The following is an 18,537-nucleotide window of genomic DNA, read 5'->3' as shown; positions in this document are numbered from 1 at the left end:
CATCACTATGGCCACCCACAACCACACCACCAACTTGACTCGTATTCATAATCTCGAGCTTACATATCAAAACATATTGATTTGGCATATGTTTAATCTACCATGTGATGTATAGCTTGTAGCTATCTCAAATACTAAAATACACGTGTCATTTTGGCTTATTTTACTTTCTAATTAGCAACTTGACCTTCCTAAACAACTCAACAATTAAGATACACTTCATCATTTCATCTTGGTTCTCAAATCAATCTCAAAAGCTACAAAATGTGTAGTTGAGATGACAACGCGACATATTGGGGACTCCATCCCACTAAAGACTAAAGAATAATAAGATTACATATCCATTTTCATCCTCAAGCAAAATTAAGGGATTTTCCACCACCCATTATAATTTCGATCGAATGATATGCATATGGACATGGGAACTTTCATTTGATGATATTGACATATATTGATACTCTTATGTTTTCGTTATTTCTCATACTGTGGATATTGTTTTTTTTTAATATGAGGTGAAACCGTTGATGTTTTTTCTTATATATGGGACACAAGAGAAATGGCATGTGCAAGCCATGATTATAACGAGCAAAGTAACATACATCCTTGTTCTATAGTTCGGCGTGTAAGTTATGATTACAAGATTCGAGGTCTCCCTATCACACAACTGTTGTAGCGTTCATAACCAACCAAGTCAACAAATTTTCAATTAAAGCAAGTACATGTGCCAGATTTTTTAGTTATCAACACCAACAAATCTCTTAAAAACACGAAGCAATAAAATTATCAACATTAACGTAACTAATCATATTGTAACATTCAAATAACCATCACATACAAGCAAAATGCATTTAGTTTGGGTTGGTCAATAACCATTAGGGTATGGAAAAAGGGTGACCGCCAAAAGAATCGATTGTAGAGCTAGAAGAACAACGACAACAACTATTGGAAGTTGAAATCACCTCAACAACCAAAATGGGAAGGACATGTTTACTATTCTCATGTTCTCGACTTGCAATGTTCCAAACTTGACTGATTAGCCTCAAAAGGGGAATTAGATAATGGTAAACACATATCTGACTTTAAAACGAGTTGACTTAAAAATATCAGGTAAACAAGAAAATATAATCATTTGTTGAATTTAACAATTACGCATTACTTATAACTAGCTATTCCTTTCAAACACTTTATATTTTCACGTACATCCGTTTACCTTTCAAACATATAAACAACAATATTTCCCCGAACAAACACTAACAACAAAATCCTTTAATAATAACACCCATCATCATTATTTGTTCGGTTAAAAAACAGTTAAACGAACTCATATATCTCGGGTTACTTCCCAACCTAAAAAAAATCTTCCCACCATAGAACCCGGTTGGACCCTTGTCAAAACGTATTGCGGATATTATTATTATTATTATTATTATTATTATTATTATTATTATTATTATTAATTAATTAATCAGTCGGTGGTGCTTGTAAGTTATAACAGGCTCGATTATTATTATTATTATTATTATTCTAGGTCATCCATCCGTCATCGTCTTCTTATTATCGATTCGGAGCATACTCGTACGCCTTTCAATCAAATATATTCTCTCTCAAATCTGATATCGAGATTCGAATTAGGTTAATATCTGAAGGAATTAGGGTTACAGGGATCTGGGTTTTGATTTAAAAGCAAATCTATCCGGTAATTCATCTGATTTCATATTTATTTAGTTTATTATTCATGTTTATAAATTTTTATGTTATATTGATTTATTGTTTTGTGTTTTTGCAGGAATAATTAGGGTTACTGGGATCTGGGTTTTCATTCAGAAGCAAATTTATCTGGTAATTAATCTGTTTTTTTATTTTTAATAATATATTTTGATGAACTAAGTAGTGAATGCCGAAAAATATCGGATATCTTGACCGATATCTGAGATACCGGTTATCGCGGTGAAATATCTGTAATTTTAATATCTTGTGAAATTCATAGCAAGTGGTAACTGATTAAGACTTAAACCACTAACATTGGACAATGAAAATGGATAATTAAGACTTAACACTGATATCGGGAATATCAGTGATTTATCGGTCAATATTGCTGAGGGATTGATAACCGATATATCATTGGCGACATCGACTGCATAGTTGATGAATTTGTCTTTTTTTAAAAATCTAAATGGTTATGTTTATGGTTATTAACTTGTTATTGTTTGGTTTAGTGTAGTGAGATTTGAGATATGGAAGATTTGAAGCATAAATCTAGCAAGAAGGATGAATATGTTAAAAAAGACGATGATTTGAAGCGAGGGCATAGAGAGAAGGAGCGGAACGGTGAGAGGCGTAGAGAGCGGGAGCGAGATCGAGATAGGAGTGTCGATGAGAAGTATAAGGAACGAGAGAAGCATAAAGAGAGACATAGAGATAAGGAGAAGGAGAAGGAGAGAGAGCGGAAGGAGAGGGAGAGAGAGAAGGAACGTGAACGGGAACGGGAAAGGTTGAAAGAAAAAGAGAATAGAGAGAAGGAACGTGAACGGGAACGGTTGAAAGAGAAGGAGAACCGAGAGAAGGAGAGGGAGAGGAGGGAGAGGCGAGAGCGGGAGGAGAGAGATAGGGAGAAACGGAGAGAAGCGGAGCGGGATCATAATGTTGATGATGTGAAAGATAGGGATAGAAAGAGGCGAAGACGGGACGATGAGTATAAGGAGAGTAGTAAGGGTTCGAGTAGACGGAGAGAGGATAGTGTGGATAACGGTGAGGTGAAGGATTCTTCGGATAAGAAAGTGTCGAGGACGCGTGAAGAAGATATGGAAGAAGAACAGAGGAAGTTGGATGATGAGATGGAGAAACGGAGGCGGAGAGTGCAGGAATGGCAGGAGAAAAGACGGAAGAAAGAGGAGTCTGAAAGGGAACAGCTTGGAGTGACGGATGAGGCTGCGGGTAAGACGTGGACGTTGGAAGGCGAGTCTGATGATGAAGAAGCTGTTCCTGTGGAGAATGCAGATGTTGAGATGGATGACGTGAAGGACGGAAATCGAAACGCGGATGACATGGTTAACGGATTAGATAACGGTGATGGTGATGGTGATGGTGATAATACTGTTGTTGCTTCGCAGAATGGCGGTGATATGGAAGAAGATGAAATTGATCCGTTAGATGCGTTTATGGACACCATGGTGATACCTGAAGTTAACAAGTTGATCAGTACCGAGCCTTCTGTTGTAGATCAAAAGAGTACCGAGTTAACGAATGATGATAAGAATAAGGACAAAAAGAAAAAGAACGGTGGCAGATCAATGGGTAGGATTATTCCCGGTGAAGAATCTGATGTAGAGTATTCGGATGTTGAAAACGATGACGATACTTTAGAAGACGAAGACGATGACGAGTTTATGAAACGAGTGAAAAAAACCAAGGTTGAAAAACTATCACTTGTTGATCACTCGAAGATCAATTACATTGAATTCCGAAAGAATTTTTATATTGAAGTGAAGGAGATAAAGAAGATGACTCAAGAAGAGGTTGCCGCGTATAGAAAAGAATTGGAACTAAAAGTACATGGAAAAGACGTACCGAAGCCGATTAAAATGTGGTACCAAACGGGACTCACGACGAAAGTTTTGGAAACGATTAGAAAGCTGAATTACGATAAACCAATGCCTATTCAAGCGCAAGCGTTGCCAGTTATAATGAGTGGTCGAGATTGTATCGGTGTTGCAAAGACGGGCTCTGGTAAAACGCTAGCTTTTGTTCTACCGATGTTGAGGCATATAAAGGATCAACCGGAACTTGGTTCCGGAGACGGGCCTATCGGGCTTATAATGGCACCTACACGAGAGCTTGTTCAGCAGATTCACAGTGATATACGAAAGTTCACCAAGGTAATCGGGCTTCGCTGCGTGCCCGTGTACGGTGGTTCTGGTGTTGCACAACAAATAAGCGAGTTGAAACGAGGGGCTGAAATCGTTGTTTGCACACCAGGTAGGATGATTGATATTTTGTGTACCAGTGCTGGGAAAATCACGAATCTGAGACGGGTTTCTTATTTGGTTATGGATGAAGCTGATCGTATGTTTGATATGGGGTTCGAGCCGCAAATCACGAGAATCGTGCAGAACATCCAACCGAATCGCCAGACGGTGCTTTTTTCTGCTACGTTTCCTCGCCAGGTGGAGGTGTTGGCCCGGAAAGTTTTAAATAAGCCCGTGGAGATACAGGTAGGTGGAAGAAGTGTCGTGAATAAAGATATAACGCAGTTGGTGGAAGTGCGGCCCGAAAACGAAAGGTTTTTTAGACTTTTGGAGTTACTTGGAGAATGGTATGTAAAAGGTAAGGTTTTGATATTTGTTCAGTCACAGGATAAGTGTGACGCTTTGTTTAAAGATTTGATTAAACACGGGTACCCGTGTTTATCGCTTCACGGGGCTAAAGATCAGACCGATAGAGAATCGACCATTTCCGATTTCAAGAGTAACGTATGCAACTTATTAATTGCGACTAGTATCGCTGCACGGGGTTTGGATGTTAAAGAGCTTGAGCTCGTGATAAATTACGACGTACCGAATCATTACGAAGATTACGTTCATCGTGTCGGCCGTACGGGTCGAGCGGGGAGAAAAGGGTGTGCGGTCACGTTTTTATCGAGTGAAGACGAGCGATACGCGCCGGATCTTGTGAAAGCGTTGGAGTTGTCGAATCAAGCGGTTCCTGATGATTTGAAAGCGCTTGCTGACGCGTTTATGGCTAAGGTTAACCAGGGGCTTGTGCAGGCTCATGGTACAGGTTACGGTGGGAGCGGGTTTAAGTTTAATGAAGAGGAAGATGAAGTTAGGAAAGCGGCAAAGAAAGCACAGGCTAAAGAATACGGGTTTGAAGAAGATAAGTCGGATTCGGAAGACGAGGATGACGGTGTGCGAAAAGCAGGCGGCGATATCGCGCAGCAGGCGGTTATTGCTCAAGCTGCCGCCCTTGCTGCCGCCAGTCAACAGCCTGCTACTAGTAGCGTACCGACTCTGCCGGGTATTCTTGGAACGATGGCGGGTGTTGCTGGTGCTAATGACGGCGCTGCTAGGGCTGCAGCGTTGGCGGCTGCGATGAACTTGCAGCATAATTTGGCGAGGATTCAAGCGGATTCTTTGCCTGAACATTATGAAGCGGAGTTGGAGATTAATGATTTCCCGCAGAACGCCAGGTGGAAGGTGACACATAAAGAGACCCTCGGTCCGGTTGCTGAGTGGACCGGAGCTGCCATTACCACTAGGGGCCAGTATATTCAACCTGGAAGGATCCCGGGACCCTGTGAGAGAAAACTTTATCTGTTCATTGAAGGAGCTACTGAACAGTCTGTTAAACGGGCCAAAGCAGAACTGAAACGTGTCCTGGAAGACATCACAACACAGGCGTTATCTCTTCCAAGTGCACAACCGGGACGTTACTCTGTTGTATGAGAATCAGACTCAAGTCGTGCGTAAAGGTGTGTCACAACTTACAATATCTAATTTATTTATTTTTATATAACTTGCTTCTTAAACTGAATCGTCTTTATGCAATCTTTAATTTACATATGCATGTTGCATGTCGTTAAATGTGTGCATTTTGTTATGTGGTTAGATGTTGGTTGCAAGTGTACGATACATATTTATATATTTTTAATGTGTTCTTTGTAGGAGGATCCCGGCTTGCACTTGTGTGTATGCATTTGCTTTTTGTGGCTGCCAGCAGATGGCGATCACTCACCTTTTTCCTCTTAACAAAACGTAAAACGTGATATATATCGAACCAATAGTCTTGAGTTGCGTATTGTTGTTTTTGTATGATGATTGTTCTGATTTGAGCATTCATTTCTGATTGTAGGTTGGTTGGGGAACGGCCTAACGGGCTTTTGTTGCGTCTTTGACAGTGTTCAGAAGTTATGACCTATTCATCACTAACATCCATTATATACTAGAGTAGTGCTTATTAGTACTATTATGTTTTATATATTACGAATCACCGTCATCGATCCAGCCTAGTATGCTTAGTACTATGCTTGTTAATTCGTATAATTCGTAATATATAAAATATCGGTAATTCGCATATCTATATGTTTTGGAACTATTATGCTTATTAGTACTATTATGTTTTATATATTTTGATTGATATGCGGTTCTGGTTTATTATTATATCTATAAAATATCGTTTCAGCCTAGTAGTATTAATAATATTTTCTTTGGCTAGTTTGGTAGAATAAGTTATGCTTTGCTATTATCGTCATGTGAAGTTGTATTGCTTTTGTTTACGCGATATTCTTGATTTGTTTCATTGAATTTAAGATCACTTTAGGAAACTCATGATAGTCGGTGTTTTAACTGGATTTTTTTTGGAGATATTTATCTTGTTAGTTTACGATTGTATCTTATGTCAGTCGAGTGGCCTGCATGCATCATAATATTATTATCCAGTTTTAAACTAGGTTGCCTATTTTATTACTTATGCTACATTAATTCTGACGATTCTAGTGTTTCAGGTTATAGATCGTCTCGTCTTATGGATGAAGAAGCTTGTTGCCTAATATCAAAAGCTATATACATTATTGGGATTACAAGTTCACTTGTGATGAGACCGCTCATTTGGTTTGTTTTTATTTATTATAATTTACTATCTTGAGAATCCAACTACTGAGAGTTTCTTTGTAACTTTGTTTTAACTGTTTTTTATGTCATACTTTATAAAAAGAACATTGAGTGCTGCTACATTGAGATATGGTTTTGCATGTTTAATTAATGTTCTTAGCATCAAAGTTGCATAATCTATTGAAAATCGAGTGTGATGAAGGTGAACGATAATATGCAAGACACTTGCTTTTGGGGTTAGGATGTATGTAAGTTGTAGCGCTTGGACGATGGGTGGATGTGACAATCGTTATTGACTTTGTACGTTATACGTAGGGGTGTTCAAGAAATCCGAAAAAAACCGAAATCCGAACCGAAACCGAAACCCAAATAAACCGATCCGAATAAGAATTCGGATCGGATCAATCCGAATAACTTATTTGGATTCGGATCGGATTCGGATATGGAATTTGAAAAAATTCGGATTGTTCGGATTATTCGGATATCCGTTTTAATCCGAATAAAGAACATGTTTTTAGTGATATTTTCCGGTTTCGTATATTTATTAGACTATTATTTGAAGTTAACTTTAAATTTGTGTTAAGAGTAATTCGTATTTTTTGATTTGTATGTTTATTATGATTCTAAATTATTAAATGTTAGGAACAAAAAAATACGAAAATTTTTTAGGTTTATTTCAGATTATTCGGATAATTTCGGATTATTCGGATATTATTCGAATCCGATCCGAATTGAATTCGGATAGATTCGGATCGGATAGGTATATTCCTAATTCGGATCGGATCGGATTTCGGATAGGGTCCAAAAATTTTCAAATCCGAATAACCCGAACTGAATAATCTGTTATTCGATTCGATGAACACCCCTAGTTATACGCATATATGAGATACCGAAAGGAAAATAGAAAATAGAATATCGATCACCCGTTTTTAGATTTAAGATCAGGTTCCATTTGTAAGTTGATGTGGAGATTATGAAAATGTGTCAAAAATGATAATGATTTTAGATGCTTTTATTCTTCATGGTTGACTTGTGTGATTTACGGTCCTACCAACATGTTTTTTTGTTTAAAAGTAAACAAGAGTTCTGTCTTTTGCTATAAAGAACAAAACAAACTTGTAAGTTGTATTGTCTTGTAAGTCAATGGTTGTAGTTCGTCTCTTAAGGTTCCTTCATCTAAGGTTTATGGAAACCATCTTTTAACCATGAAGCAACAAAGTTTCCTTTTTAGGAAGTCGGATAAAATCGGTTCTACAGAAAGCCCAAAACTTTTTATTTCGAGCACATTTTTGTCAGTAGAAAGCTTCGCAGAAAACTCTTCCTTGCCAGTTTGTATAAATTAATTAGCGTACACATCAAGCGTTTGTTAAAGCATTCTAAACAGCTCCTCTGAGGGACCTATAATTCTTAGTGTCGTAAGTGATTGTGAGTGAAGGAGAGATAAAATGCAACTGCTTATGAATAAATTTGAAGAAATACTGTTCACTCTCTCTCTAATATTTTAATAAATAAAAGTAGTTGTGAGTAGAGAAATAAAATGTAGTGATAAAAGTATAAAAAATAATATTCAATTAAAAATGAGAGTTTAAATACAGAGGAGCTATTGGAGATGCTCTTAGCCACTTCTATATAAATAAATTTGTTGGAAGACGAATTTTCTTGAATATTGGTTATTAAGGGACCTAAATTGATTAGGTGTGGAAATCAATCATTTCTATAAACATTGTTAATACACGGTTTATGTGCGTTTCCTTAATGCGTCGATGCCCTTACGGAGGGTGTCACTAGAGAACTACACACTCATGAAGAATTCATGTTGAGAAAGACGGTGATGTGTGTCCCCTCCAAAAGTAAATTTTTTTTTTTTGTGTTAACCACGTTTAATAGTGATTTTAAATTCTTTTTTTATTAATTTAAACACAATTACGCCCTTGTTGTGTTGCACACATATAACGTATTTATATGTGGGCCCTCGGGTGGACAAAAGTGAAATTGCACTAATTTTGACATTATTTTACTAATTTTATAAAAATTACGTTAAAAGTGACAGAAGATTAATCAGACATCATGTGGTGACGTTGATGGCCGAAAGACATAGGTACATGCACCTATCAGCTGGTGTCCTAATGGTTGAGTGTTATGTGTCATATGTCCAAGGCTTGATGCAAAACTATTATCAAGCCGGGGGTCTCATCGGAAGTAGCCTCTCTATTCTGTGAGGTAGAGGTAAGGATGCCTACATCTTACCCTCCTCATACCCTACCATAGCTTTAGTATTTGTAGGATTTACTGAGTACGATGATGATGATAATTTAAACACAATGTAAAAAAGTTAGTAAAATCTTAAAGTAGTTAATGATAATATCTCTTTTAATACAACCAATTGATGATAACGTATATTTATCATGCGGATTAACGCAACAACCTATTGATAAAAATTCATCATGTAATAACTTATCATTCTAAACATACAAAACCACAAATAATTGTCTCAGCTCTTACTGTTCTGGTGAAACACATTACGCGTTGATAGACCGCCAATACACGTTAAAGATTCTTTTCTATAGAATATTGAGCTTCCGACTTTCATTTCGACATCCTCGACATTAAATCTATCTTTTCGTTCTTCCATGTAAGAGAATTTTTAGGCAGTGAAGTTTGTGTGTTTGACCCTTGGTCGAGTATCATCTCATTCAGTTTCGAACTATATAATGTTTCATCAACGTATGAAGATTCTCAATCAAAACCGCGCTAGGTATTAAATCTGTTTCTTTATCGAGTTTGGTGTGGATTCTTTAATTGTTGGAGAATCTTCTTGTACATTTGTGAATTATTTTCATTGACATCTTCGATTTTGTTTAACCATATGCATATCATTTCCAAGCTTTTATAGACGAGTGCCTAAGCTCTCTATCTTTATATTGAGAATCAAAACCCTAATCTTGTTTAATAGATCAACCACCCCTTCCATAACCATTATGAAAATTACGACAATCAAAATTTTTGTCTGCGTTAGAACAAGCAGCATCATGCATAGAAGAAATTGTCACAGGTTGTTTAGTTTCTTTCTTGCTGACAATATTTATCATGTCTTCCTTAGCAGCCACAGTGCTAGTTAACTCCATTTTCACCTATCTGAAGAAATTGCCACAGGCTTTAGTTTCTTTCTTACTGACAATATTTATCATGTCTTCCTTAGCAGCCACAGTGCTAGTTAACTCCATTTTCACCGTATCTTCAACTTTATTACTTTTGCTACTTAACTCCAATTTCGTCACATCTTCATCATCATTTTTATTAGAAGTAACACCATTTTGAAAGAGTTAATCTCCCATATATATATGTTGTGTTAAGTGACAACTCATGTTTAATGATAAGGGAGTTTTCTTTGGGGATTGAGAGACGGAATTGCTAGGCCCATATGGCCATAAGTTTTGAATTCTCCGCGGGTCTATCGAGAGGGAATGAGTTGTCAACGAAAAAGTGTTCTTGAACTGAACGCGAAAGTCGTTTTCCATCATACGATTATTCTCGTAACTCCTCTTTTAGTGTTTATAAAAAAGTTCATAAAAAGCAAGTTTGTTTTGATTTGTCCTAAACGCTGTTTTTGATCATTTTTTAAAGCGTCTTTTCTTGAGTTTTGTTTTAACCAAGGAAAAAGAGGTTATTTGAGATCAACATCTCTAGTTATAAGCCATGAAGGTATTATTAACCTTGTTATATATGAAGAAGCAAACCCTTACAGTATAAATAAAGGCTCTTGAATAATGAAAGAAGAATCAACCACACCTTGTCTTCTTTATCTCGTTATGTATTTACAAAACCATAAAGCCCTTGTTAGAAAGGGTCAGAGACCAAGGTCAAGGTCTCTCGACCACCTTCGACACTCAAGCCTGTTGAATGTGATGTATTAAGAGAAAAGAAGATGCTATACCATGGAGGTGGAGCATCCTTTTTATAGGGAACACATGATTAGGGTTTCTTTGGGCCACTATATATGTTAGCCCATACACAATTGGTTCGAATGAAATTAGTCTCTACAATAATTAAATCCAAAATGAAAGGTTTATCAGTTTTTATTATTTATTTTGAGTGAAGTTTTTACCAGATACCTTTCGTTAGTTTTAAATATTCTTAGGGACGTGAATCTCTTTTACAACACGAACCTAACATATTTTTTTTGGCTTTGAGTTTAGTCTAAATGGTATAGGTTGAGCCCGCAAAAAGTTTGGCTAAACAGGTTGTGTTCGTCACTTCGGCATGACCTACTTCTTTTTAAAATATTTATAAATTGCATATTTATGTTCTCTATTAATTTACAGTTTATATTTGAGTAATGGCTTGCAAAAACTAATACAAAAACAAAAAAACTTCCAGGATATGAATATATTTTGACTTCAAAATGTCAAAGTCACCTCTTTGCCATGAATATGAGTATTTGAAATATGTATCTTGATAAAAGAGAGATAATAAGCTTAAAAATACTTTACTTTCTTTGTAATTAGCCCCTCTTTGCCATCTTATCAGTTGTCATGATGTGGTATAGAATCACTAATTATTTTAAAAAAATTCATATATAATATGCTCATATATATATGATTGTCGGTTTTTGTGTAGTCTTGAATGATGGTAGTATGAGAATAATGAGATGGTTGGTTTGCCACCAGGATCTTGCCTAATTCCCGATTCGATACTTCAGTGCTGACAATACGATAACCCTAAGTAACCCAAAAATAATGAGCGTTGAACATTTTATACCAACTTAACATACGCCCTGATAGGGGTAAGATTTGCCCTCATCTCATCATCCACATACAAGTAGACGTGCTACGAGTGGGATTGAGATTTTACAGGGTTTGTTTGATTGTTTATTGTGCATCATCATCGTCATCATCATCGTTCTCAGTATATCCCACCAATAGCAAAGCTATGGTAGGGTCTGTTTAAAAATCATCATCATTGTTTATTGTGCATCGATTTACTAAAATAAAAATAAATAATTGACTTTTGTAGGTGCCCATGAATGTTTTTATAAAAACTAATTGACTTAAGACAATAATGTAAACCATATATGGCATTGAAATACTTCAAACTACACTTTCACTTGCAGCAAACAATTATAACTAAAAACATTTTACGAATCCACTCATCAACACACAGTTTACCTCGCTCGTTTTGGCCCAACTGGAAACGAAACCCGTTGTTGCAAATCAGTCCTCTGTTCTTGAGACGCATTTGTCTTAGAATCACTACCTTCTTCATCTTCCTCCGTTTCTTCAACAGCTTCACTAGCTCGTTTCTTCGATATCAAAAGCTGGTAATTTGGATTGATTAACATGTCGGACTCTGGTGGCAACGCCATTCCGGGCCCACTTAATGACTTTGGCAATGGAATCTTGTTCCTTTCCCGCGCCAACTCTAAAAGGACCTTTAGTATGACATAACAGAATAGATGAATATATAATTAAATGCCGAAAACTAGGGGTGGCAAATGTGACCCATTGGGTTGAATCATCATCATCGTACTCAGTATATCCCACCAATAGCAAAGCTATGGTAGAGTCTGAGGAGGGTAAGATGTTGACAGCCTTACCTCTACCCCATAAGGATAGAGAGGCTGCTTCCGGTGAGACCCCCGGCTCGATAGTAGTTTTGCATCAAACCTTAGACATAAGGCACATAGCACTCAATCATCGGGACACCGGCTGATCGGTGCATGTACCCTTGTCTTTCGGCTATCAACGCCACTACATGATGCCTGATTAACCTTCCGTCACTTTTAACGTTATTTTCACGAGATTAGTAAAATAACGTCAAAATTAGTGCAATTTCACTTTTGCCCACCCGAGGGTTCACACATATATACATCATATGACCCATTGGGTTGAATGAGTTGTATTAAAATGTATATCATGGGTCAAAATGGGTCAAACTAAAAAAAGAAAATGATTGAAACGGGTCAAAACGGGTTGACATTTCGTGAAGCTTTTTTTTGAACGAGAAAACGGAGGAAACTTTTTAGTACTTTTACTTTTTTAGTTTTAGATTTATATTTCAAGTTATGATTTTTTTAATTTCTTTTTTAATTTTTTTAATGAAGGGTTTTTGAAATGGGTCAAAATGGGTTGAGTTTTTAAAAACCTCTCATTTAAAAATTCAAAAAAAAAAAAACAATTAAAAAATTATAACTTGAAATATAAATCAAAAACTAAAAAAGTAAAAATACTAAAAAGTTTATTCCGTTTTTCTCGTTCCATAAAAAAAAACTCGAGAAATGCCAACCCGTTTTGACCCGTTTCAATCATTTTCTTTTTTTAGTTTGACCCATTTTGACCCAATATATACATTTTAATACAACCCATTCAACCCATGGGTCACATTTGCCACCCCTACCGAAAACGAACGGATATTGAATAGGGTACCTCTCGGGGAGGGGGTTGTGAGAAGCTAAAGTTAACTTTCGATTGAATAGCAAGTTTGATATCATCGGAATCAATGGTGGATTTGGCAGCATGCTCTGAGTAGACCTTCGCATCTGTTAGCACATCCACCACATAACGGTACCAGAGTTCTAGTAACCGGTGAACAACGCGCGGTTCATAGTTGTCAACACCCATTGATTTCAGCAGTGTTTTAACTATCTTCGCGTCCCTTGGCAAGTCGTCTTCTCCATCAGCCATTACTAACTTTTACTATCTGCAAATAGTCAATTACTGATTTTACACTCATTTCAAGTTTCAACATATGGGGTGGATAAGGTGTGAACAAGCCGAGCCTCTCGTGAGCTACTCGAGATCAACTCGAACCGAACCGAGCTTAAGCGAGCTCGATCCGGCGATCCATGCTCGAGCTTTAACTAACGCTCATTAAATAAACGATCTCGAGCTCAAGCCGGCTCGCGAGCCTAAACGAGCTTTTTATTTATATAACATTTATATAATATATTATAAAATAACTATTACTATTACTAATTATAAAAATATGATAAAGATATATTAAAAATATATTCATATTATATATAAAATATATAACTGAAAATATATATATGTAAATAATTTAAATGCATATAAATAATATAATTAAATAATTAATAAATAATAAACGAGCCAAGCCTGAGTTAGCGCAAGCTTGACAAACGACTAACGAGCCAAGCTCGAGCTTCCGAAACACAACTCTAAACGAGCCAAGCTCGAGCCTCAGAAATACATCTAAATGATCCAAGCTCGAGCCCGAATCTTCTTAAATTAAAACGACCCGGGCTCAAACCTAAACAAACTCGGGCTCGGCTCGTTTACACCCGTAGGTGGGTAAAAATTGCAGGGTTTAGAGCCCTAATTTGGTAAATGTGAATAAAAACTAGTATCAACAAAACAACATTTATAATCTTAATATGAAACAGCTTGAAATTGAGATTCTGATAAAAAACAATTTAACAAACAACTAGGGAAAAAACAATTAATAATAAGTTTCATAAAAAAGATTGTTAATTTGTAACATCAGAACAAAGGGGCATTTGATCGAACACTTGGTAGGCATATACATAATAAACATGAATCAAGTAAAGTAATGAAATTAAACCTTGCGGATCGTTAAAGACTCAATTAAATCAATTATTGCCTTTTCGATATCAATTAGCTTCTCACTTGTCTGGATTTTAGGGTTAACCGGAGACGATGGTATACAATATAAGCTGCAAAATTGGGGGTTAAAAATACAGGGACTGAAAATGTGTAAATTGAAATTACAGGGGGATGTAAACGTATACATTTTACACGGGGTATTCATGAAACTGAAAAACCTGATCTTAATAAACATTAAAAGACGAAATAATTAAACTGAAACAAAAACTGATGGTTTGTTTTTTATAAAAGCCAAACCAAACCGAATTTATGTATTTTTATTTTTTATTTTAAATTTTAATTAATTTTAATTAATTTTAATATTAATGTATTGTTTAACCTAAATATTTTAGCTCGGGTGCATAATTATCAATTAATTATTAACCAACAAAATTTTTTATGTCCAATTTCATTATTTTTGGCTAATTGTTTTAAGGACCAAATAGTAAAACCAGAAAGACCAAAATCGAAACAACCGAATCTGAACGGTTTTAAAAACCCAAATGCATTTATTTCAGTTTTTGGTTCAGTTATAGTCAAAATTGAACCGAACCGAATCATGCGCACCCCTATGGGTTATTTAGTTAAAACCAAACTGAAAATATAGGAACTGAACACCAAATCAAATAACCTTTGTTTGATATGGTTTTAAACGGCTTCGGTTCGGTTATTTATTTAATCGGGTTGAAGCTTAATATGGCACATCCAATAAGAAATGAAAGGGGCTACTTTGGAAATTGTACTTGCAAGGGCGTTCAACCAAACTCCATCAATCTAATATGTATGTTATTCACTATTTGAAGGAGAAAATTGCATGGATGACATAACCAGGGACAAGTACATGAATAAAAAAATAACCGAATGAGAATTCGATTCGATTTTGATTTGTGTGAGTAAAAATATAAACTCGATAGCTAGGTTATGGTTTGTGTGGGTAAAAGTTTTAGGTCTTAAGTAAAAAAATGGGCATATTGTAACATGCAATTAAGTTATGGTTTGGGTTGTGCATTTTTTTAATAAAATAATAACAATGGGCTTATGAGATAATTGGGTTTAAATATTTAAACTAGTATGCTAGGTTCTTCTTACCTAAATATTAAAACTAATTTTATCTTTTTTTTTTTTTTTTTACTTTATTGATGCTTCACAATTATGACAATTCTATCATTTCAGGCCATATATCATCTTTTTGGTGGATGAAGCTTGTTGTCTAATATCAAAAGCCGCTTCATTAATCTTTGTTGAGTTGTACATGGATACAGAAAGAAAACAGAAGGATAAAACGTGTCATTCGTATTTAGATATAAGATCAGGTTCCATTTGTAAGATGCGCCCCGATGAGATGTGGAGATTAGGTTTTATATGCCTTTGATAGATTAGATGCTTTTGTTCTTCATCCAGTTGGGGTTGACTCTCTCATTAGGAGCCGTTTTGTAGCTATGTAAGGATCTTTAGTACTATTTGTGTGGTTTAAGGTCCCACCAACATGTGTGACTTGTGTCTTGTTTTTTGTTATTATAAATAGGAGTTATGTCTTTTGCAATGAAAAACAACACATTTGAGTAGCATGCAATGCTTGAAAGGCAATGGTTGTTAACTCTCCCTCAAGGGCGTCTTGCTTTAGCTTCTTCTTGTCTTTAATTTCTTTCTAAATAGTTTTAAAATGTATGAAAGAAGAACTTTAAAGCACGAGGCTCTTGAGGGAGTACTAACAAACAATGTCTTTGTTATATATCATGTGAATTTGGACGTTGTTAAGTAGACTTTTACCTTCTCTCCCTCAAAGACTTCTTACGTTTATTTTGGCTAGTCTAACGTAGGGGTCTTTGAGGAAGGGATGGCAAAAGTTATCTTAATATTTTTGTCGCTGAAATTCCTCTTAAAAGGTATTATCTTCTGTCTTTGATCACTTCCTCTAATAGTCTAATGTAAGCTAGTTCGATATGCTTTTGAGGGTCTGGTGGTAGATTTCCAAGTTGTTCTTTAATTTTTATTTTTGGATTAGAGAATATGTTGGTATAGTCAACCTCAGATTTGATCATCTACGTTGTTTGTATCATATACTAGATTGCTCGTTACAAAGGCGAATGGAATGGGCCCGGTATTGTCTTGTGATAAAACAATGATACAATATTTAGCGTAAGCGACTTAACTTGTCTTGCTTTCCAACTGTATGGGTGATGGTTTTTGACACAGCTAGAAGAAAATCATATTTAGTTGACATGTTTAACTAGTTTAAGTTAATGGTTTCTCACATGATAAGAAGATAATTAGGTTTATGGTTGGTGGTTACACATTTGCAATATGTTTGATAAACAAGCCATGTCAGTTGACTTGTTTAATCAGTTTAAATGAAAAGTCATATTCAGGTTGATGCGTTTATTTAAGCATGTCGACCAACCAGAAAAACCTAGAGCTTTTATCTCAGACAAACAATCTCTTAACATGACCTAAACAAACTTAACTTTTAAGATTAAGATACAACATACTAACTAACAAGGCCTAAAGCTTTTATCTCAAGCATCAAAGTGACTTGCCATTTGGGCCCGTGAAATACTTCATCGGAAGTATTGTTTAAATATCTCACCAAGCAAGCGTGAGGTACTTTTGTAGAGAGAAACGTTAAAGATTACTTTTACTTAATTATTGGTCACCAAGGTAAAAAATGGAAAACAGGCTACCAATTATATATGAGACTCGAATCATTTCTTAGACCATCTCTAAATCACCGTTCAAGATGGTACCCTTAACTAATGCGTCCTCAATGACAAAACTTGGACGAAACACCGAGGGGGCAGACGAAAATACGTATAAACTTTTTCATAAATGGAGGGATCTAGCTAATTTTCGGTCGGAAACATGTAATTTTATGCTACTTAGCCAAAAAAATAAAAAAAGAGGGGGTCGGGGCCACCTTTGTCCCTTCAGAAGCCTCGCCAATGTGCGTCCCTATCCTTGCGAATGACTGCATTGGAGGGCCAAATGCTCGTGAAGAATGTATGTTGAGAAGGACGGTGATTGACGAACCCCTCTTAAAAATTTCTTTTTCTATGTGTTAACTTTTAACCCTCTTAAACGACTAAAATTACATATAATAAGAACAATTTAAACATGAAAAATAAATGTAGAGAGAAAGTAATCATGTGAAAATATAAAGATTTGTAAAAATGTTTGTAAGAAGAAAATGGATGTTGAAAGATCTCTTCTAAGAGTCTTAAGTAAGGCTGTCCAAACTGCTCGTTGCTCGAACTAGCTCGCCGCTCGTTCGGAATTTGCTCGAAAATGCTCGCTCATTTTTTCGCTTGATTGTAAGCGAGCCACTCCGCTCGGTTCGGTTTGCAAACGAGGCAAGCAATGAGCAAAGGTCCGCTCAGTTCGGCTCGAATATTTTTAATTCATTTTATATATATTTATATACTCATAAATATATATTTTGTTTTAACAATTATCTTAAACTAGGTTTTATCCCCCGTATTACGGGGGTTGTTTTATATTATTTGTTTTAATATTTATTTTTTGAATTTATATTTTTTTATTGTATAAAAGTTAATAATATACTTATGGTTTGGTGATAAATTGTTTCACAAATAAATGAGATGTTATAACCGATTTAAAGCTACATGGTTTTGATAAGACCCAAGACCCGTTTATTCTTTTACTATAAAATTAGTTTTTTAATTATAAATAATATTTATGAAAGTTAATAATATACTTATGGCTTGATGAGACCCAATACACGTTTATATTTTTTACTATAAAATTGGTTTTTTAATTTAAAAATTATATATATTTTTACGGGGGTTGTTTTATATTGTTTGTTCTAATATTTATTTATTTTTTGAATTTATATTTTTTATTGTATGAAAATTAATAATATACTTATGGTTTGATGATAAATTGCTTCACAAATAAATGAGATGTTATAACCCGGTTTAAAAACTATATGGTTTTGATGAGACCCAAGACCCGTTTATTTTTTTAATATAAAATTGTTTTTTAATTATAAATAATATTTATGAAAGTTAATAATATACTTATGGTTTGATAAGACCCAAGACCTGTTTATTTTTTTACCATAAAATTGGTTTTTTAATTTAAATAATATATATATCTTTTTTAAAATAAATAAGATATTAATTTTTAGTATATCCTATTTTATAGGATTTTTACATCAATAATTTGGTGACAATGATTTTTTATTTAATGAGATGTTATAACCCGTTTAAGGAATATCTGGGTTTGGTAAGACCCATATCCATGAATTCGGGTCAAATACATGGAAAGTCTCCATTTAAGAATCAAGTAAATCTGGT

General features: G+C 35.3%; 1 protein-coding gene and 1 pseudogene across 11 annotated transcripts; one reads left to right on the top strand and one right to left on the bottom strand.

Moving 5' to 3' along the window:
- Positions 1-1,494: 1,494 nt before the first annotated feature.
- LOC143602777 (DEAD-box ATP-dependent RNA helicase 42 pseudogene) lies at positions 1,495-6,779 on the top strand (annotated as a pseudogene). 10 transcript variants are annotated; one of them, XR_013147913.1, is made up of 6 exons: positions 1,495-1,696; positions 1,787-1,839; positions 2,222-5,469; positions 5,664-5,750; positions 5,848-5,902; positions 6,500-6,779. The product of XR_013147913.1 is annotated as a DEAD-box ATP-dependent RNA helicase 42 pseudogene, transcript variant X7 (transcript). The 10 variants fall into 10 exon arrangements; XR_013147908.1 differs by having other exon boundaries at positions 5,664-5,902; XR_013147911.1 differs by lacking the exon at positions 6,500-6,779 and having other exon boundaries at positions 2,222-5,467; positions 5,661-5,750; positions 5,848-5,970.
- Positions 6,780-11,632: 4,853 nt separating this feature from the next.
- Positions 11,633-14,269, bottom strand: LOC143602780 (transcription initiation factor TFIID subunit 9-like). The gene is made up of 3 exons (XM_077079782.1): positions 14,184-14,269; positions 13,028-13,301; positions 11,633-12,033 (listed from the first exon to the last, which is right to left on the bottom strand). The coding sequence occupies exons 2-3, from the start codon at positions 13,283-13,285 to the stop codon at positions 11,767-11,769; spliced, it is 525 nt and encodes a 174-aa protein (XP_076935897.1). The 5' UTR covers positions 13,286-13,301; positions 14,184-14,269; the 3' UTR covers positions 11,633-11,766.
- Between the last annotated feature and the right edge of the window lie 4,268 nt (positions 14,270-18,537).

Source organism: Bidens hawaiensis, unplaced genomic scaffold (genome assembly GCF_021521415.1).
Source record: "Bidens hawaiensis isolate Kalapana, Puna unplaced genomic scaffold, B.hawaiensis_p1.1 tig00059832_1, whole genome shotgun sequence".
Classification (NCBI taxonomy): domain Eukaryota; kingdom Viridiplantae; phylum Streptophyta; class Magnoliopsida; order Asterales; family Asteraceae; genus Bidens; species Bidens hawaiensis.
Note: the sequence above shows the minus strand (reverse complement) of the source record. Positions and strands in the feature narration are given on the sequence as shown.

Excerpts from the sequence above, each read along its gene's own strand:
- LOC143602780 (XM_077079782.1), bottom strand. The coding sequence starts at position 13,285 with ATGGCTGATGGAGAAGACGACTTGCCAAGGGACGCGAAGATAGTTAAA. Across the intron at positions 12,034-13,027 it reads CACAACCCCCTCCCCGAGAG|GTCCTTTTAGAGTTGGCGCG; the intron begins GTACCCTATTCA and ends GTCATACTAAAG.